This window comes from Vanessa cardui, chromosome 26 (genome assembly GCF_905220365.1).
Source record: "Vanessa cardui chromosome 26, ilVanCard2.1, whole genome shotgun sequence".
NCBI lineage: Eukaryota > Metazoa > Arthropoda > Insecta > Lepidoptera > Nymphalidae > Vanessa > Vanessa cardui.
This window is the reverse complement of record NC_061148.1, coordinates 5,330,880-5,354,338: the sequence shown is the minus strand read 5'-3', so window position 1 is coordinate 5,354,338 and position 23,459 is coordinate 5,330,880. Positions and strand designations below refer to the sequence as shown.

Genomic DNA, 23,459 nt, shown 5'->3' with positions numbered 1-23,459 from the left:
TTGTCCAATATTTATTATAGATAAAAAAAATAGCACATGAATTTGAACTCGCAATCATCAGGTAACATTCCCTTCCAACCACTGGGATATATCAACTCCAATTATTAACCGGAGATCGTTATAGTGACGTAATGGCTTGTCGACTAATTAATTGGTAGCTTGTTAATACCTATTAACACAATCTGATGACAACTCCATTCCAATGTAGTTAAATTCTGGTACAACACTAGTATCTTATCTTTTATCTTATAGACCCGTATCGAAGACATAAAGGTACATATCTATACATATAAACATGGTACATATACCAAAATAACATTTATTTAAATTTTTGTGTGACTGTCTGTCTGTTCCGGCTAATCTCTGGAACGGCTTTTTTATGGTATAGGTTGTTGGCCGAGCATATAGGCTACCTGATGGTAAGTGGTCACCATCACCCATAGACAATAAAGCTGTAAGAAATATCAACTATTCCTTACATCGTAAATGTACCACCATCCTTGCGAACTAAGATGTTATTTCCCTTGTGCCTGTAGTTACACTGGCACACTTACCCTTCAAACCGGGCCACAACAATACTGAGTACTGTTATTTCGCGGTAGAATAACTGATGAGTGGGTGTTACCTAGCCAGACGGGCTTGCACAAAGCCCTACCACCAAGTGGCTGGATCGATTTCTACAATACTCTCATTGGTAAATAGCTGATGTAATAAGAATAACTTTTTTGTTAAATTCAAAAGCGGACGAAGTTTTCGGCACAGCTAGTATGACATAAAATTGCTGCTGCGTCAAATATACACATATAAAGGCTATCACGTCAAATTTATCTAACGGCTTTTTTTTTGCTACATAACTGTTAATACACGCTGTAAGAAACACAGGAAGCTCACCGCAAAATACGACTGTGAAATATTAAAAATTGATATGCAATATTGATTATAATAATTGTACTATAAAAAGGATATACGTTTCAAATCAGCGTATCAATGTTATTCGATTTATGACATTTCACGACTACCAAATCAATTCTAAATATTAAAGCTGTGGCTTATTTCAAACAATAATCAATGTTAAAATACGAATTGTCTACTGTGTTAAGGTAACTTTTTGCTTGCACAAATTATGATAATGACCTTCTGGTTTCGTCCACGGCTGTTATTAAGAGTATCTAACTGCGCAGGATATAACGCAAAGTATGTTCGCAAATACAGCTGCACTTGTCACCAACAAACTGAATGAGATGTATTCGATACGACCGGAAAGGACCGGCACAAAACTGTAATCTACAGAGATTTTTCTATAGAAACACTTAATTATATATGATAGTGTAATGACCCAACGAATCTAGGCCTTCTCGAAAATCTCCAAACGGATATGAAATAGGTATTGAGGCAGATAAAATGATCTGAAGCTACAAAAACCTGTTTCCTTTGATTATTATTTATTTATTTAAATACTTTGTTTACCACCTTATTTTAAATAGGACAAAAGGCTAAATGCCTGAAGGCATTCTCTGCCAGTCAATCTTTGGGTCAAACAGAAAACTATGAAGGCGGTAAATAGAAGTTGACAATACATAACAATAAACATACATTCACATATGGTCTCCACAAAATAATAATATTATCTATAGTAATTATTATACAGATAAACCTGAAATCACTCTATACATTAATAAAAACCGCATCAAAATCCGTTGCGTAATTTCAAAGATCTAAGCATACACAGGTACAGACAGCGGTAAGCGAATTTGTTTTATACTATATAGTGATATATGTAGATATCACTTAGTTGTCTATTTAAATGAGAAATAATTTACGGGAATTCCCGTCTCGTTCTATATTTAATTAATTAGCCAAATATTAGGTTTATCCAAACCCGAGTCAATAATAAACGTACTCGTATCCCGTCCAACCGTTTGTCTTACTTATTGGGATAAGGGATCAACCATCTGGATAAATATTTAATTATATTACGGTCAATTGTACCCAGCGTTTTAGGGTTAGATAAAAAAGTCGGAATGTCGAGTCACGCTCAATGAATAACAATAAAAATTCTAAAATACGGCTCGTACTTTTTTCTCCTGTTCATAGCCAGTGGTCCAGTGGATACATCTGAAGAATTTTAAGCTAATACCGTAGATTCCTAATGTAGATAAATATTGGACAACATCACATATTATACATACATTACTCTGATCACAATATATGTAGATAAAGCACTCGTGTTATGGAAAATCAGAAATAGCGACCGACGGTACCACAAACACCAGACCCAAGACAACACAGAGGACTAATTAACTTTTTCTACATCGACTCGGCTGGGAATCGAACCCTGGACCTCGGAGTGGCGTTTCCATAAAAACGGCTGTAGACACTACTTAACAGTTTACCAGAAAATTTTAGGCAGTTTGAAATTCCAGATTCGAAATTTAAAATAATCAATACAAAATCCAACTCGAAATCTGAGACATATTAAATTTCATCAGCTTTGAATATGGCTGCTGTTCTATATTTAAATACTGTCGTCCCATTGGCTGACCGGAAACAGTGCATTCAACATGTTTTAAAGACGCTAATGTCTTTTTGAGAGATAATATCAGGTTTTAGAGCCTTTTTAGTTTGAAAAACGTGTTAGATCAAAAACTACCGCTATTTTAAATGGAGGAAATCGTAACGATACTATGCATGTAGGCATTTTAATTACGGAAATACTCACTAACGTATCTTTGTTAGTAGAGATTTATATGTATATGTCTTACTATAGTTTCCGTTAAGCTAAGATGTTGATAATTGTAAGACATTTTATTACATTAACAGCCTGATTTTGAAATTTCCCACTGCTGGGCTCTCTTCACCTTTTGAGGAGAAGGTTTGCGACATATTCCACCACGCTGCTCCAATACGGGTTGGTGGAATACAAATATAGTAGAATTCACATGTAAGTTTGCTCACGATGTTTTCCTTACCGCCGAGCACGAAATGAATCATAAACACAAATTAAGCACATGAAAATTCATTGGTGCTTGCTTGGCTTTGAACCCGCAATCATCGATTAAGATGCAAGCGTTCCAACATGCCGGTTGGAAGTCATAAAACTGTTATCAAATGATAAAAAAGTTCATGATAAAGGACAGAAAATACTAGACATAATAAAAAGTAAATACTCAGTCTAACCTTCTTCTTTTTTCTTGAAAGAATATAATTTTCACACCACTTCCTTCTTTGTGTTTAATATAATCCTGTCAAGTAAGGAAGTGCACACTCGAGTAAAGTACTTTTTGATGTCATATTGACATTAGGTTTGGTTGTGTTTTTTATACGCACACAAATATCATATCAATGAGTGTTTCGATAGAATAATTACACTTAAGATTTTAAGTGATACCCACAAATAGAAGTTAATTCAAAAAACGAATGTTCTTCGAAAACAATTATCCATATCTATATTTAGGTACATAAGCGACGAAAATTAAAAATAGCCACGCCATTAAGCGTCGGATGTACCATCGTACTGACTCAGACAGTTTACAGGGGTGAGTTAAAAATACCCACAATAGACTGAAATGCATCGTTCAGTCAGTCGCGTGCTGGGGTCGGAAAGACCACGCTGTGATATCGGAGTGTTGTTTTCGACGCGTGCTCGGGCAGGGTTAGAACTTTTTGTGACTTTTTTTCAATACCGGATCAAACTGGGTAAGAATAATATTTTGTTATTTCAACTACCTTTCTTTCTTGTTAGTACACTAGCTGTTACTGGTATACTTATTAGTACACTACTGAAATATTACACTGATGTTAGAACTCTTTGTTAAGTAGCCTCCTTTCTCAGGCTTTAGATTAATTGTGTACCAAATTTCATTTAAATCGGTCCAGTAGTCTTGGCGTGAACGCTAGACAGATAAACAGTCAGAGTTACTTACTATCGACTTGAACGGTTATGAAGATTTTTTTGTGTGTATTTGTATGAGTTCCTGAATGCTTAGTTTCTAGATCCAGAGATCAAACTAAGCGTTTGTTTTATTAAGAAAAAAAAAAATAATATTCTCATTTCACCCGTACAATATCAGGAGCTAGTTTCAGAATATTTGAAATTGGAATTCAGAAAAAAATTCAAGCAAGGAGTTTTTATGTAATGTTTTTTTACGAATTCGGCATCTTAGATATCAATTAATTACCATAAACCTTAATCGTTAAAAGATTTTATTACACTAATTAGTAAATATTCTTAGAATTAGATCACGTACATAATTAGATATAACATTCAAATACACATCAATAAAAATGATAAAACATAAAACATTTAGATCAATGATTGAGAAATACTCAATCGTAAGTTTGGACGTATAAGGTTCCGTAATGTCATAATTTAATTTAATTAAAATTTTTATCAAACCTTTATATCATCAAATTTTTGTCTATAAAATGTATGAAACTACATGAGCAAAGAACGTAATCACGTTGGCATGTTGGTTGACATGACATTGGCAAAGTAATTGCTGGGCCAACGTTGGTCACCAATTACCACGCGTTGATGTCGAACGAATGATTTCGTCAATCATTTTGTCAGGACATAATTAAAGTCCAATGTCAAACCTTTAATCATTGCGGTGAATATTCGTTAAAATGGATCATAACACCGTTGGATTTACGTGGCGGAAAACGTAATTTGATGGATTATTGAATGTTTGTATTGAAATCATTTGATTACTTAAATGAGAATTTTTAATTTTGTTTTATTTATGGACTCATCATTTATCGGCAAATATACCGAAAATTGTTATAATATTATAATCTACTATTCACAAAAATACTATTAACCAACAAATACAATTGTATTTAATAAAAATAACAAAAACATAAACATGCAACTGAAATCTATCTTTTTACCCTCTCTAAAATAAAATGGCCGTCTGTTAGATAATTTCTCCAACACTTCGTCGTATGTCCCGTGACGTCACTTGATTTTCGTTCAACAATATAATAATTTTCAATGTAAGTACAATGCAGATTGCATTTATTTGAAACTGAGAATTAATAAATTTTTAAATTTCGTTGGACGGAATGTATTCTTTAAACTTATAGCTCAACATAATATTCAGGGTTTTTTTCACATTGCACGGATCCCTAAAACAAATTGATAGGACACGACTTATTCTCGTTAATCTGAATAACGAGCTCAGTTTTTTTTTATAATGATGGTACGAATTTGATTGGGTTTTCATGGTCATGTAGGCAATTTATATTGCGATGAGTTTTTATATATTATTAGTAGGCAATATGTTTAGAATTAATTTATAATATCAATTAAAAAATGAACGTGTGATAAACATATCAGTTGATGATCTTCTTTTGAATTTAGAACACGGCGGTAACGATCAAAGACTAACTACGTACTCATAACACATGTATATTACGACACAACTTAGATGTAACATCGGCAAAATTCGTAAAACCGATCTCATCCGAATTAAGTACGCCATCCCAAATTGTCAATAATTATTTCTTATGCGAATATGATCTTTACACAAACGTAATAACTTGTAATATCATATGACCTAATATATTCGTTAATTTGACACGTCGATTTGCACATGCTTTCTCGGGTTGACTGACGCGAGAATCTATAGCGACGAATAGCGTCGAATGGCGCGATAGGGAGCTGTTTCTTTTGGTTGTGTAAATCGGCAGTAATCGGTTTTATTTAATTTGCCGATGCTACATCTAAATTGGTCGTACTATACACGTTTCATACAAAGATCGCAACATTGAATCAAGAAAATCAGTGGGTAGAGACACATCGGATTATCTGTTCCATTGGATACTTAACACATAAGCTTAGGTTAGTTCCAAGGAGGTTATCTATAACCTACTTGGAACTAACCTAAGATCAAATTTGCGTCCACTTTATATCCAGCCTTCAAGAGCATTTTGTATCGAGTTTATGACGCCAACTCGAACTGTAAGGTCATTGACTTATTTGATAATTAACTCTAACGAATAACCCCTAAAAGGTGAAACAGCGGCCAATTAGTATTATATCATTTGAATGTTACTATAGGTATCTGAGATGAGATGAGAGATCTGAGATGGTCTAGTGGTTAGAACGCGTGCCTCTTAACCGATGACTGCGGGTTTAAACCCGGGCTAGCATCACTATATGTATATATGTGCTTAATTTGTGTTTATAATTCATTTCGAGCTCGGAGGTGAAGGAAAAAATCGTGAGGAAACTGCTTGAGTCTAATTTCATCGAAATTCTGCCACATGTGCAATCCATCAACCCGCATTGGAACAGCGTGGTGGAGTATGTTTCAAACCCTCTCCGTAATAGAAGAGGAGGCCTTATCCCAGCAGTGGGAAATTTACAGGCTGTTACTTTATAGGTATCATTGCATAGAATAAAACAAAGACGCTGACTGCCGTCTGTCCCTATGTATGCTTAGATCTTTAAAATTACGCAACGGATTTTGATGCGGTTTTATTTTAATAGATAGAGCAATTCAAGAGGAAGGTTTACGTATACAATACATGTTCAATATAGCATACCACTGATAAGTTTAAAAGTTTCAAATGTCATGTCGTAAATAAACAAATTCTGCAGTATATTTAGTATCTGGCATTCCTATATCCTCATATATCTGACCGCCCTGGCATTGCATCCGTGCAAAGCCAGGGCGGGTCGTTAGTATTATATAATTTCATCGAATGTTATTCTAGATATGTCATTGACCCCAAGTGGACTATTAAGTACCGTAACCAGTCTCTCGAAAACCACAATGTGTCCGTTTTTTGGGCCATCGGTGTACATTAAACTGGTATGCTTAATAAGCAGTCCAATCAGGCTGTACCATAATGAGTACCATACGTATAATATGCAAACGAGATGCTCTTAAATACTTCCGTCAGATTTTTAAACTGGAACAAAAATATTTATCACGTACAAAAGTGTAAATGTTTGTTTTGTATATTGTAATTATTTATTTTTAATTACCTATTTACATTTATATCTCATTAGGTTATATTAGAGTGTTCCAATTTTTATAAATGATTATATGGTTCGTATAAATCTACTGCTGAACCCTAAACGTTTTTAGAACCAATTCAAGTGACCTCCATGGTCGAGTGGTGTGTACACCGGTTTTCATGGGTACGCCACTCCGAGGTCCCGGGTTCGATTCCCGGCCGAGTCAATGCAGATTATCATTAGTTTTCTATGTCGTCTTGGGTCTGGGTATTTGTGGTACCGTCGTTACTTCTGATTTCCATAACACAAGTGCTTTAGCTGCTTACATTGCGATCAAAGTAATGTATGTGACGTTGTCTTATATTTATATTTATATATGTTTTTACGTCATAATTTAGCGACTTACTTACGAAACTTTTTTTATCGGGACGCGTTTGAGTTACGACTCGTAGAATTCTACATACGTGAATACAAATTCTTGAATCATATATTTCAATTTTAAGTTATTATTAAACAAAGAAAATAACATTGAGGGAATGTACATTTAATGTTAATGAAATATTTTCCATTAATTTCATCATTGCCTTTTATATATCTTTGTAAGCAATTATCAACTCTTTTAACTATGTTAGTTTCTGGGAAATATTTACGCCTTAATTAATAAATTAATCGTTCACAAGAGCTAGCATTAATTTTATATTTATATATAATCTTTAAAAAAATGAGGTGACTTTCTGTCTGATTACAAATTTAATATGAGAGATTATAAATTTTAAATAGTATTTAATTCGCTCTTATCATATATATTATAACAAATCAAAGCTATAAGTATAAAATAAAGTAACTTTCTAACCTCTGTACGCATACATCATTTAAACTTTGAACAATATATTTCAATGCTGTTGTCATCAATAAATAGATTCAAGAAAAGTATTATAGTAGAAAAAAGCCATGAATTTCCATTTTCCCTAAATAGATATATTTTTTTCTTTTATAGCTTTTTTTAAAATCTAAATGTATATAGACTATAATGGTACAAGTGTGCAACCGGGGCGGGAAGCTAGTTATAAAAATAGACGAGTGGAAAACCATACAGCTTAATAAACATAAGACTAATCTTCAAGTTAAACACGTGGTATAGTATAGTGACGAAATTATTTTCATCCTACCAGAATCACTATGTTTATTTTGACAATGAAATCATCGTTTAGTAATTTCCGGATGACAATTGGATAAAATTCACGCATACACGAGGAATTACGATCACCATTTGATGGTAAAGAATTTACAACATCGTGAAGAAACACATGTAGCGTTTAATTTCAACGAAATTCAGCCACATGTTTATTCACTAATCCGCATTGGATGAGCGGAATATGGCCACAACCTTTTTAGCTTTTAAATTTCGGCCCAGCAATATGAAATCTACAAGCTGTTATTGTTTTGTTTTTTTCTCTAAATATTTCTTGAATAGTTATTTAAATGGAATACAATCATACTTGGTCCAAATAGACTTCACCACAGAACGCCAATATTCAGTTATTTCGTCAGTCTTAAAAATCATTAAAAATATTAAACTGCAATCTTATAAGGTATAAATAATTCACAAAAGATTCTTATCTACGTGTATATAAAACGAGTCGTGTTAACACGACACATTAGATTTAACATTATCATAATTACCGGATGCAAATGTCAATACAAATCATACAAATCTTTTGCTGATCGATCACCAAGATCCAGTGTTGACATTCTTATAGAAGCGTCTGAAAGATTTCTATAATAAAAATTGTTATCAGTGTCATGACAATACGTTCTTTTTTTTTTAAAAAGTGTTGATTATTAATTTTTAAAAATTTTAAATATGGAATTCGAATGTGTTTCAAATTTTAGATTATGTTTTTAATTTAAGGTGCAGCGTATACCTTTATCGTTTGCAGTACCTTGCGGTCCCTATTAATCTTACATTAAAGATAAATTATCAAAGATTTTTTCTGAATTTCAAAACCTAAGCTGTAAGTCATTCATCTGTATTTAGCGCCAAGATAATATTATTATGTCTATAATATTCTGATATCTACGCCTGAAACTCTTAAAAATAAGTCCATAACTAATTTTTTGTATACCATCATCCCATAATCACAGGGACAAAAATAGGCTTACGCTAATTAATACATAAGATTCAATTTTTTCTTCAAAATGTCAATTAAAAAATATCAAACCATATATCAGCTACTTGGTAAAATTTCATAAAATTGCATCAATATAGCAAGCTATAGTATTATTAGTTACAGCTCCCCTGTGATACCTGAACCACCACGTTTTTAAAGTAGATACATAGAAGATAAATTGACCAAAGTTTAAATTCCATCCGTATTCAAATGAGTTTCGCTTAAAATATCGTAAAACTGTAAACATTTCGAACCCACCAGGGGCGTCCCGGGCTAACAATCGGAAAACTTAAAAAGACAAGCAATACAGTAAACTTTGAAATTATTCGTACCCCAGCTAAGTTTTGCACAACTTATTTATTTGATTAACTCGACAACTTAAGATTGTGTTCCATTACGTTGGGCGATTGGTTGCGAAATTTTTGACTGTGTTATGCACGGCACACACACTCGATCTGCTAAAGAACTGTTTTATTCAAGAAACAACAATAACATCAGCTTGTAAATTTCCCACTGCTGGGCTAAGGCCTTTTTGATGAGAAGGCTCGGAACATCATTCCAACATTCCAACTGTTTCACATGTGGCAGAATTTCTATGAAATTAGACACATGTAGGTTTTCTCGCTTTCCCTCTCGAATAAATTATAAACGCAAAAAAGAAACAGGTTAATAATATATTTTTTAACATAACGAGAGAACATTGTCATACAGTGACCATATCACCACCATCGTATGTAATTTAATTGACTACGTCATTGTGTGAAAGACGATAGGGTTAGAAAGAATGTTACTTGTGAGATGTAGTCCGACAGAGAAGTATGGAAGGAGAAGACATGCTGCGCCGACCACAAGTAAAATTGGGATAAGGACAGGAGGATGATGATGACTTAAATTTAAAAAGATTAATAACAGCAATATTTTACAGACCCAAATGTTTTTTCGTTAATACCTCAATCTAAATAAAATTTATTTAAGCAAACTCTTGTAAGAAATATTTGTCGTTAAGTCAAATTTTAAAAATGCCACCGTTTCCAAATGCAGATTCCATCAACGACCAGCTTTTAGTAGCAATCTAGTTACGCTTTTCGAAATAGCTAAGATATTACTAATATTTGTTAAACTATTCGACGATATTACGTTTCAAGTTTCTTGTTAAGTATTACTATCCTTTTTTTTAATCTTATAAAGTAATTTAATATTTGCATATAGCAATCCTTCCAGTGGAAGGCGGGCTGGATTGCACTACGGTATTCTCTTTACATTTTCTAGCGCGAATAACTCGAGAACTATCTCAGAAATTCTTGATTTAGAGATTGCAAATGAATCTACGAAGGCTAATAGAGTTCCACGAGCGTGTTGACTTAGACGAATCGGATTTATAGAAATAACAACGTTAATACATTTTGACATAAAAATAATGACATACTGCAAATAATAATTTATTAACATAACAATTAATAACATTAAATGCTTAAATATATACAAATATGAAATAAAACTAGTTGCTGTATAAATCTTAACCGCGTGGAGTGGTGGCAAGAATGCTAGCAGCAATTCCCCGTTGAATCACAATTCCGATCCTCTGAGCAAAAAACGAACCAGCCCTCCTGTCACCAGTGGAGGCAATGAGGCGTGGTGTTATATTTTTGATGACATATTAATTTTATTAGAAAGAATTTCCCAACTCTGTGTGAGTAACACTTACTCATGAACTCATACATAAATACATTTTATTTTTTATAAGGAAGAGTCATCAAAGAAGTACTTACTAGTCCTTTTTAGTATCTTATTAAATTTTTGATCCAATATTTTTATTATTCTTGTGTGTATTGTAGATATGTATCTCTGAAAATTATAATACAGATAGAAAAAATCCTTTAGGTCAGTTTGTTAGTTTTTAATGATAGTCCGCCTGGGTTGCTTAAACATCACATAAATAGACATATCTGATGTGATGGTAAGTGGTCACCACTGCTCAAAAACATTAGCACTGTAAATAATATCATCCCTTACATCTCCAAAAAACTAAAATAGTATGTTCATCGGATAACTCACCCTTGAAAGAAATACAACAATACTAATTAATTGTATTTAGTGAAGAGGGTGGTACCAATCAACAGCACAAAGCTCTACCACTAAGTATAGAATATAAAATAAATGATCAAACGATCTATTTTAAGGATATATACTGAAATTATTTTCGTTTTGTTTCAGATCAGCCGAGGGGTAAACAACGGAAATAAACATGGCGCTTAAACGTGGTGTTATAAATAACATACGATCTCTCATCACTTAGGGGAAGTCGCACTTCCTTTCAAAATGTAAAAATATTCCCCGGATATCCCTATGTTCAACTAATAATAGACAAAAATGGTAAACTACAAAAGTAGATTACGTCTTACCAGTAGGTGTGTGCAACCTCTGTTCCTGTTGCTACGGACTTGTGTGTGTGTGCTAGTGTTGCTAACTTGTGTTTGTGTGTGTGACGGTTATGTTGAACAGAAGTTTGCGATGGAGCCTCAGGATCAGGTGAGTGACTTAATATATATAATAAATAATATAGCTTTTTAAAAAAATAAGCGATTCTCATCGTTCCCCGTAAGTTATGTTCTTACATTAGGACAAGCTAGTTACGCTAGTAAGGCTTCCTTCAGTATTCTAGTGGTAATAACAGCAGATAGATTGACTTAAGCAATGTTATAGAGCTGACAGGGCCCAGTGGTTAGAACACGTGCATCTTAACCGATGATTGCGGGTTCAAGCCCAGGCAAGCAACTTTGAATTTTCATGTGAATATTTGTGTTTGTAATTCATCTCGTGGTTCGTGGTGAAGGAAAATATCGTGAGGAAACCTGCATGTATCTAATTTCAATGATATTCGACATGTGTTTCGACGTATTGTGCAGCATGGTGGAATACGCTCCAAACCTTCTCTTCAAAGGGAGAGAAGGCCTTAGACCAGCAGTGGGAAATTTACAGGCTGTTGTTGTTGATAAAATATTTATTGATAATTCTCATTCAAGTCCTGTTAGAGAGAGACCTATCTACCCCCCTCTCTCTCTCTTTCATATATTTTGCAATTTTCCTCATATTTCTACAAAGCCAGATAATAGAATGGTGTTTTTCTTGCTGGCCCGATACAAATATTTACCCTTGGATGTTTTTTTTTGTCGACCCTTGCTTGAGCATCTAGGGGTTTGGGAAATTCGGATAGAGATATATAATTGGACTACCCTTTTTTCGTCTTGGGATGATAAATATTTGTACATCAACCGATTTTTTTTATATCGACAGACTATTGAATGAAGAATATTTTCTGTTTAGAATCGAGTGCGTTTTGGAATACACATGTGGCAGAATTTCTTTCTATGCAATTAGTCAGGCAGGTTTCCTTACGATGTTTTCCTTTACCGCCGAGCACGAGATATATTATAAACATATTAAGCACATGAATATTCAGTGATGTTTGTCTGGGTTTGAACCCGCAATCATCGGTTGAAATGCATGCGTTCTAACCACTAGGCCATCTCGGCTTTAAATATTCTATCGAACTCCAATTAATGGAATATTCAAATTCACACGATACATAAAAGATGCATCAAGTGTAAACTTATTGCTAAAGCAGCGATCTCTTCCAGACAACCTATACAACCTCTTTTATACACAAGAAAATGAAATATACGCGCGTCACGTCAATAGTCTACGTTTAAAGCGAGGGAAATTGTGAAGCGTTGCTACGTATAATATTATACATTAAAACCTTCTTGGAACGCGATGCATCTTCTGGTATAAATATATCGAAGTATATTGGCTTAGTAGTTTTTCAGATACTTTAGTTTTACATTTTACTCATACTTAGAAATACTAGCTGTCACCCTTCGCGTGAGTTTTCAACGTTGGTTTTTATATGATAGGCAAAAAAGTAGCCTATGTCCTATCTTGGAGTTCAAGTTTGCTTCATACCGATTTTCATCAAATTCAGTTCATAGGTTTATCGGTTTTGTCTTGAAAGAGCGACAGACAGACAGTCAAGTTATTTTCACATATTTTATACTATTACTATAGAAGTATAGATCTGAATCTACAACAAACATAAAAAAAAATAACTAACAATAAATTTATTACAAATATAATTTTTATTTGAAAAACTACTACGAAACTCTCTGTAATAGTAAACTAGTGATCTGATTACAAGAATCGAATATTGAAAAGAACCATTGAAGTTCCTTATACACAGCCTGGTCTTAAGAACAACAAATATCTGGATGCAAGCAGTATTCTGTAGATCTCACGTGGCTCCCACAAAAAATGTATGAAAATACATTTTGGGTCGTTCACCAATAGTGTAAAACTTGGCCATTATTAGTACGACTGCAACACACGAATTATTAGCGCTCATGCACCAGGTATTAAGAAGGGTATTAATATATAAAATTTTTAATTACATTTAGAATCAGATTTAACTTGTTTATTCTGTACAACATTATGAATGGAAGTTTTTCATGTTATAAATATTCCAACTGCTATCTGATCCTGAGCGTAGGTTCTCGCAGGATACACCCATACTTTCGCCTCACTGATCATTCACAGTACATCCCTTTTCCCAGCTGATGCTTTGTCCTTGTCTACTCAACCAGTGACGCTGAAAGGTCTTTTCTAATACAAGACTAAAGTAAATATCAACGACTAGTTTTATGCTATGCATAAAAAGTGGCATATGGTCTTCCTTTGGATTCAAACTGGGGAACTACTTTCGCATTTGGATCATTAGTCTTGATTGGAGGAAAATTTTAAGCAACCGACCACTAATCCACATTGGAACAGCGTGGTGGAATATGTTCCAAACCTTCTCCTCAACGGGAGAGGACACCTTAGACCAGCAGTGGCTTTTCAGTCTGTTACTGTATTATACTGGACGTAAATATTATCTTGTTTTGCAATATAAATTACAATTTCCACTTTCGCCGACCAGCTTAACATTTATAAAAACACAAATTCCAAGAGTGACATCTATATAAATATCATAAATATGACAATAAATCTGTCTTTCTGACGCTCTTTTGCGACCAAGCCGCTGAACCGAGTTAGATGAAATTTGGTATGACGCAAACTTGAACTCCAAGAAAGGCTCTAGAACTCCAACGGCAACTTTTTTTGCCTGACACATGACAACCAATACCCTAAAACGTAGCAGCGGAGCGGGAGCGGGAAAAGAATGCCGCCGCTGACTCGCTCCGCAGAAGACGACCGGGGAGAAGCAAAAGGCTCTAAGCGCACCTTCTCCCTCCGCCTCAATAGGCGCCGTAGGGACCAAGGGGGGGTCCCAGTACCCTGGGAATCCCCCCTAGCTGTTGGAGGCCCGTATAGGCGGTAAACCCGGTGTGCTTGGGCGTACTCGGCGTTCAGGGCTCCGGGGAGTCCCACACACCTCCCCACTTTTACATACATGTACTACTACATATACTTTAGCATATGTATACTAAACGTTCGACTTGTCATAAATTTCCATGCTATTACAGTATATTTCTTAACATTTCAACTTACATCCACTAAGGCAGTTAACCCGGTAACTTCTCTTGTCAGAACGAACTTCGCACGCATTACTTATAAGTTTTATGCTCATAGTTTATGTTACCAACGCCAGCAAGTATGAAGAAATTATTTATTAATTATTTTAAATAAAGAATTGAGTTTTCAAAGCAAATTTCTGTAATTTTTTTTCATTATTGAAAGTTTGGGAAGTCATTGGATACGAGTAGCGCTAGGCCAGATGTTGTGGCTATTTTTGGGGAAGTTTTTTGTCCAGCAGTAGAATTGATGCAGCTGAAATGATAATGATGATGAACGTTTTTTTCGGTTATTTTTATCTGTTTCATAAAAATAATTTCGAATAAGAATTCAGATGTTGATAGATGTGAGATATTAGTAAACTAAACCTATGTGAACCTGGCACCCAACTTTAGAAAATCAAATTTTTGTTAATGCATTCTTGAAGTGTTTGGTATGTAGTTGATTGTAGTGAGAAAATGTTTGTTTGTAGTTTGACCAAAAAACCAATTTGGGTCACCCAAGAATGGCCATCCCCCGGATTTCGAAAAAATCAATTTTAACGGTTGATTTGTATAGGAAATCGTTAGTAGTTGATTGTAGTGAACGAATTTTCGTTTGTAGTTATTTGTTGATTTTTTTTTTATTTATAATTTTTATTTATTTATAATTTTTTTTTTCTTTAAAGTTAATCGTTATTGAACCTTTTGCCTAAATTGTGCTTCAAAGTAAAAGAATTTCGATTGTGGTAAAACAGCAGTTGATAAGGAGCAATCAACTTGAGTCAAACTCGCTTCGAAGTGATGAAGATTGAATTACTCCGGTTGTGAACACTAGACGACTACTACAAACGTCGAAAATGACTCAAAGATGCTTGTTATAGTTTGTAGTAAAGGAATTGTTGATTGTAGTAGAACGGAAGTTCATAAAAAGCGATCAATTTCAGTCTAACTCGCTTTGGAGTGATTCCGAGTGAATTACTCCGATTGTGAAGATTAGACGACTACTACAAACGTCAAAAACGACTCAAAGATACTCGTTGAGGTTTGTAGTAAAGGAATTGTTGATTGTAGTAGAACGGAAGTTCATAAAAAGCGACCAATTTGAGTCTAACTCGCTTTGGAGTGATTCCGAGTAAATTACTCCGATTGTGAAGATTAGACGACTACTACAAACGTCAAAAACGACTCAAAGATACTCGTCGAGGTTTGTAGTAAAGGAATTGTTGATTGTAGTAGAACGGAAGTTCATAAAAAGCGACCAATTTCAGTCTAACTCGCTTTGGAGTGATTCCGAGTGAATTACTCCGATTTTGAAGATTAGACGACTACTACAAACGTCAAAAACGACTCAAAGATACTCGTTGAGGTTTGTAGTGAAGGAATTGTTGATTGTAGTAGAACGGAAGTTCATAAAAAGCGACCAATTTGAGTCTTACTCGCTTTGGAGTGATTCCGAGTGAATTACTCCGATTGTGAAGATTAGACGACTACTACAAACGTCAAAAACGACTCATAGATACTCGTTGAGGTTTGTAGTAAAGGAATTGTTGATTGTAGTAGAACGGAAGTTCATAAAAAGCGACCAATTTGAGTCTAACTCGCTTTGGAGTGATTCCGAGTGAATTACTCCGATTGTGAAGATTAGACGACTACTACAAACGTCAAAAACGACTCAAAGATACTCGTCGAGGTTTGTAGTAAAGGAATTGTTGATTGTAGTAGAACGGAAATTGATGAGAATTGATCACTTTGAGACACACTCGCTCTGGAGTGATTCCAAGTGAAGTACTCCGGTTGTGAAGACTAGATAACTACTACGAACGTCTAAAATCACGCGACGATACTCGCAGAGGTTTGTAGTGGAGGATTTTTCGATTGTAGTGGAGGAAAACCTGAGTAGAAGGCATCAAGTTCAGAGAAAACTCAGTTTGGAGTAATTGCCACTGAATTATTCCGGTTATAGAGATTAGACGACTACTACAAACGTCAAAATAGACTCGAATATGCTCGTTGAGGTTTGTAGTGGAGGAATTTTTAATTGCAGAAGAAGGGAAGTTGACTAGAAGCGATCAACTTGATTCAAACTCAGTTTGAAGCGATTGGGACTGAATTACTCCGGTTCTAAAAATACTACTACAAACGTTAAAATGGACTTGAAGGCTTGTAAAGATTTGTAGTGGAGGAATTTTCAATTGTAGTAGAACAAAAGTTAACTTAGAAGCTATCAAGATGGCAGGAATATGATTTTGGAGTGATTTCGACCGGTTTGCTCCATTTGTGAAAAGTAGACGATTACTACAAACGTCAAAAATGACTTGAAGATGCTCGTAGAGATTGGTAGTGGACGAATTGTCAATTGTAGTAGAAGGGAAGTTGATGAGAAGCGATCAACTCAAGTCGAACTCGTCTAAACTTCACAACTGAAGTAATTCAGTCGAAATCACTCCAAAATCAGTTTTCTGTCATCTTGATAGCTCCTAAGTTAATTTCTGTTCTACTACAATTGAAAATTCCTCCACTACACACCTCAACGAGCATCTTCGAGTTTATTTTAACGTTTGTAGTAGTCGTCTCATCTGCACAACTTGAGTATTTCATTCGAAATCATTCCAAAGCGAGTTTGACTCAAATTGGTCGCTTGCCATCAACTTCCGTTCCACTACAATCGGAAATTTCTCCACTACAAACCTGAACAAGCATCTTTGGACCATTTTTGACGTTTGTAGTCGTCTTATAGTTTTCACGACCGGAGTAATTCTCTCAGAATCACCCCAAAGCGAGTTAGACTCAAATTGGTCGCTTCTCATCAACTTCCGTTCTACTACAATCGAAAATTACTTCTCTACGAACCTCAATGAGTATCTTTGAGGCATTTTTGACGTTTGTAGTAGTCTTCTAGTATTTACGACCGAAGTATCTCACTCGGGATCACCCTAAAGAGAGTTTGACTCAAGTTGATCGCTTCTCATCAACTACCGTTTCACTACAATCAACAATTCCTATACTACAAACCTCAACGAGTATCTTTGAGTCGTTTTTGACGTTCGTAGTAGTCATCTAGTCTTCACAACCGGAGTACTTCACTTGGAATCACTCCAGAGCGAGTGTGTCTCAAAGTGATCAATTCTCATCAATTTCCGTTCTAATACAATCAACAATTCCTTTACTACAAACCTCGACGAGTATCTTTGAGTCGTTTTTGACGTTTGTAGTAGTCGTCTAATCTTCACAATCGGAGTAATTCACTCGGAATCACTCCAAAGCGAGTTAGACTCAAATTGGTCGCTTTTTATGAACTTCCGTTCTACTACAATCAACAATTCCTTTACTACAAACCTCAACGAGTATCTATGAGTCGTTTTTGACGTTTGTAGTAGTCGTCTAATCTTCACAATCGGAGTAATTCACTCGGAATCACTCCAAAGCGAGTTAGACTGAAATTGATCGCTTTTTATGAACTTCCGTTCTACTACAATCAACAATTCCTTTACTACAAACTATAACAAGCATCTTTGAGTCATTTTCGACGTTTGTAGTAGTCGTCTAGTGTTCACAACCGGAGTAATTCAATCTTCATCACTTCGAAGCGAGTTTGACTCAAGTTGATTGCTCCTTATCAACTGCTGTTTTACCACAATCGAAATTCTTTTACTTTGAAGCACAATTTAGGCAAAAGGTTCAATAACGATTAACTTTAAAGAAAAAAAAAATTATAAATAAATAAAAATTATAAATAAAAAAAAAATCAACAAATAACTACAAACGAAAATTCGTTCACTACAATCAACTACTAACGATTTCCTATACAAATCAACCGTTAAAATTGATTTTTTCGAAATCCGGGGGATGGCCATTCTTGGGTGACCCAAATTGGTTTTTTGGTCAAACTACAAACAAACATTTTCTCACTACAATCAACTACATACCAAACACTTCAAGAATGCATTAACAAAAATTTGATTTTCTAAAGTTGGGTGCCAGGTTCACATAGGTGTAAACTAATGGGTTATATCAGATCGTATTTCCGGTCCGGCAAATCGTCCTAACTCCGCCACTGTCCTCTTCCTTGTTATTTGCTTGCTTGCCTGATTGCTTTAGAATATGTTTATTTAGTCTCTTTTATCCCATACTAGTAGTCGCTCGCGACTTCGCTCGAGTTTTAAGATGTTGATTGTCATGTTAGTCTCTTTTGTTCTTTCTTAGAGATCAATTTTGCTTCAAACGAAATTTCATGACATTGGTTCAGCGATTTGTACGTGACAGAACAGACAGACAGAGAATTTATAATATTAATTTTGCATAATTATTTATTGGTTGTCGTTAATTACCCATGGGTATATTATTTCAATAATCATCAACTGCGATGTTTCACATTAGCAGGGAGTCGTGAAGGTTATATTACTTTTGTGTATAAAACGCGATTTTATGCAAAACAGGAACTGATACTTAATATATTTCTTAATTAAATTCCAAGTAAAAATAAAATAAATAGAGCTGAGTGATTCCAAGAATATTTATTTCTGACTGTGTTACCAGAAAAATATTTCCGACTATTTTACATTTACTAATTAATCAATAGACCTTCTTTTTTTTACTGTCTATCTGATATAAACAATAAACTTATATCAGGCGTTGCAACGTTTCGGAGAAGGTTTTAATATATATTATGAAGCTGCTTCCCAGTTTCATCTACTTTAATTTCAGACTATTAACGAGACGTACTTGAATGTTCCTATTTTATATTAACACTATAAAAGTTAATACATGTATTCAGTATTATTAATAATTTGAATATAGTCCTAAGTTTGGCATCGAATATACGATTGTATCAATAGGAAGAGATAGCTACTTAGCTATACGATTTCTGTACGTTATATTTGTGGTGTACAATAAAATATATTTTATTGAAATTTGGTATGAATAAAACTTGAATTCCAAGAAAGGTCCATTGGCTATTTTTTTGCCTAACACATGACAACCAACGCTCTAAAACGCGATCAAAGCTGCGGGCGACTACTAGTTAAATTTAAATGAGATTAGATATTCTTGTAATTTAAATCACAGCTTCAAGCGACATCTAAAAAAAGATTAAAGTATCCTGAACAAAACAATTGTTACAAATGATCCTGTCTCAAAATCAATGCACGAACATATGTTGTCATCTGATTTCCAAAATAGATACGTCGTCAGTAATATAAAAATGTCAAAGAATCACATTAACGAAATGTTATAGTTAAACTATGATTTCTTTAGATAACTCGTTCAGATAACTGCCCGGATGTGAATTGAGTAGCTAATTTTTCCTGGTCGAGATTGTTTTAAGATAACAAAGTTATTAATTTTTGGTAAGAGCGTATACCGATGCTATAGAGTTTCAAACGATGATGGATATATTTTTATATTTATATCAAGTATTCAAGCTTTTTATCGTATACATCTAATTGTAGCTTGGAATTTATATGTTAAGAAAAAATGTCTGAATGGTGTATTGGTTGGATGGTATATTCGAAAGCTGATTTCGGGTCTTTTTTCTCGTGGGCATCCCATCTACAGGAATTCCCGAGGAAGAGATTACCCCTCTCCTCTCTGCAACGTAGTCTTCTACAAGAGTCAGACAGACCCATTTCTGACGCTCCAGTCTCAGAATGTTGTCTTAAATTTTCGCGATTACACATTGAAATCCGTGACCACGAACGCTGTAAAGTGCTCGAAACGTCGGGATGTTAAAAAAAATAATTAATATACGCAATTTAAATCCGTTATAACTAGTTTTATTTCAATTGCTCCAGTCTCAGTCTCTGTTTGCGATATGACACTTTCACACAAAGAGTTCATCTGCATTCAGCATCTCTTGTTGCCGAGCATGGTGGAAATCACGCTCCACAGTAAGAGGTCTTCGCCAATTAAATAGTTGTCATTAGAGGAGGCCTTATCCCAGCAGTGGGAAATTAACAGGCTGTTACTTTAGAGAATGCCACTGGGGTCATAACACACACTTCATCAGGTGACATACCGTGTATATCTCGGGATCCTGTTCAAACCCAGTGTGTCAAAAAGTAATTCTGTCGTGTTTTTACTTTAGTCTAGAATATATTCGTTGTTATTTTCTCGTTGATCCGTATCTATTGAATTATCTGTAATTTTATATAAAGTTATAAAAATATCAACCGCCTCCAGGCTGTTATTTAAAGATCAAAGTTCACGAACTATTAGTAAAGATTAGTTGGATGTTTTTCGTAGCTGTTTAGTATTTCCGAAATAGATTTGACTTTGATTTTCAATACAGAAAACTTTATTTGGAAGATCATGTAAATTGATTTAAAATATTCTCAGATTTATTTATAGTATTTTTTCTTTGTGTTCCCCGTGTTGTGTATTTTTTACTTTACAATTTTAGATTTAGAATAGTATTCCTTTTTATACGATGAGTGATATAACTACTTCGCGTTAGCACTTAACTTCGGGTGGCCCTATCCCGCCAAAAAACTTATTGCCATGAAAATGATAAATCGTTTGAAATAGAAATAATCCATGTGTTTTCTTTACAGACTGCAGTAGTGGGATCAAGAGTGACATTACCATGTAGAGTGGAAAATAAGGCAGGTCAATTACAGTGGACGAAAGACGATTTCGGTCTTGGGCTGCACAGAGAACTAAGCGGCTACGACCGGTATAAGATGATCGGGAGTGATGAAGAGGGTATGTTGATTTTAATTAGTAAATACTCTTTATTAAACTAAGTAAGGAAACATCTTTGAATTTTGTATCAGAAAGGACACTAAAATATTCGTAAAAGAGAAGCGCTCTCTTGTACTGCAGTGAGCATGAAATTAATTTAATGTAATCACTAACGATTCGCCCCGGCTTCGCACGCATGCAAAGCTGATAATAAATGTACTACAAAAAAATATTATTTACGACATCACATTAGAAACTTTCAAAATTATCAGAGTATCTTTACTATAATGTCCATGCATTATATACAAAACCTTCACCTTGAATAACTCTATCTATTAAAAAAACCGCATCAAAATCACGTACATAGGCACATATAGGGATTGAGAAAGCGACTCTATTTTATCCTCTGTAGTGATGATTGTGATAGTGATTTTGTGTTCCATTTTAAAACGCCTGATAATATTTTAATATTAAATTCAAGTACTGTAGAACTTCACTTACAAGGATTTCCTAATATATAGCACAGGCAATCGATCACAGCAAAAATGCTTCTAGCACTATTCCCATCATTCCACGCATTTATTATTCGAACAATTACTAAATTTAATTTTAATATGCTTATACCGTCTCTTTCTATTTCTTTATGTACGTATTACGTACGTGTATGTAAAATAATATTATCCTTCTAATTTAGAATGTTGAAAAGGTCATATGTATGCTAGAGAAGTCACTATAGCTTATTTTACCTTATGAATTGTTGTGTTTAAGATGTTAACTGCGAATACGTTTCGAGTTAATATCAAAGCGAGCTTAGTTTTCTCCTTGCTGGAGATAAGACACACAGATTCCAAAGGATTTATCTTAAGTTTAATATGCCTCACGGAAAGCATATTATTATGAAATCTGCGAATTTAACAAAGCCTCTGTGACGTAATGTAGCTTTTACGTACATATATGTGTATGTATTTTTGTAAATATGATGAAATGCCTACCTAAACTACTTAATATCAAACTTAAAACAGAAAGCACAGCACGTTTCAGAGAAGAGTTTAATATATAATATAACTAATATTAGCATAAGATAATTTTAAAAAAAAGCAATTGAAAATAGCACAATTTTATTGATAATTTGTTGCTGTTCCACTGCGGGGTTTGTACCAACTATTCCCCTGAGAAGTTTAAAGTAGCTTTACTGACAAGACGTTGAATTGTAAAATATGTATTTATTGAACCAATCGCCTTAGACAAATTTTATAAAGCACTGGAATCAAGGAGGTTCTTCATATTTTTAATTGTTAAGCTGTAATTTGGCTGTCTGTTAGAGATTTTTTTTAATCCGTATTGGCTAAGCTGTCTAATTTGCACGTAATATATAATAACAATTAAAAAAAAGACAGGCTCAAGGTTGGCAATACCCAAACTAATAATTGACCTTCTTTTTGTGTAATAATGTTACAAATTTGACTGAATTAATGAACGTTAAACTTGTTTTATTAATAACTAGTTGTGCCCGCGTTTGAAATTAACCAAAATATATATTATTCTAGCCTAAATTACTACTTATTATATCAGTTATCTGCTAGTGAAAGTCCCGTCAAAATCAGTCCAGCTATTCCAGAGATTAGCCGGAACAAACAGACAGACAGACAGATAGACAAAAATTGAAAAATGTGTTTTTGGTATATGTACTCTGTATATATACATATGCATTGAGTAAAATAGGACTATTCAATATTACAAACAGACAGTCCAATTTTATTATATGTATACATAAAACAAAAAGTAGTTTAAGTATTTATTATAATTAAAAAAAAAACAATCATGCTAATTAAATATATTTACAGGTGATTATTCGCTGGACATCAGAGACGTTACTTTAGAAGATGACGCGAAATATCAGTGCCAAGTCAGTTCGGGCTTAAGAGGTAAGATTGTTAAGCAAAAATATAACTTATCTTATTACTTTAAATACTAAAACGGCTTGATAAAATATTGATTTAATCCTTTGTATTATTATTCAACAAATCTGATCGTTTTCATTCTTATAAATCAATAAGAAATAAGCTTTAACGTTCGCAAATATCCCACGCCTGG

At 34.2% G+C, this 23,459-nt stretch overlaps 1 protein-coding gene across 1 annotated transcript in view; it reads left to right on the top strand.

Annotated features, from left to right (window-relative positions):
- The window catches only part of LOC124540775 (irregular chiasm C-roughest protein-like), a 108,525-nt gene that overhangs the window by 42,036 nt on the left and 43,030 nt on the right, over positions 1 to 23,459 (top strand). Inside the window, exons 2-4 of the mRNA XM_047118484.1 lie at positions 11,353 to 11,667; positions 21,236 to 21,386; positions 23,210 to 23,290. Coding sequence (XP_046974440.1) covers positions 11,509 to 11,667; positions 21,236 to 21,386; positions 23,210 to 23,290 — 391 coding nt within the window. The 5' untranslated portion in view covers positions 11,353 to 11,508. The remainder of the gene's footprint in view (positions 1 to 11,352; positions 11,668 to 21,235; positions 21,387 to 23,209; positions 23,291 to 23,459) is intronic.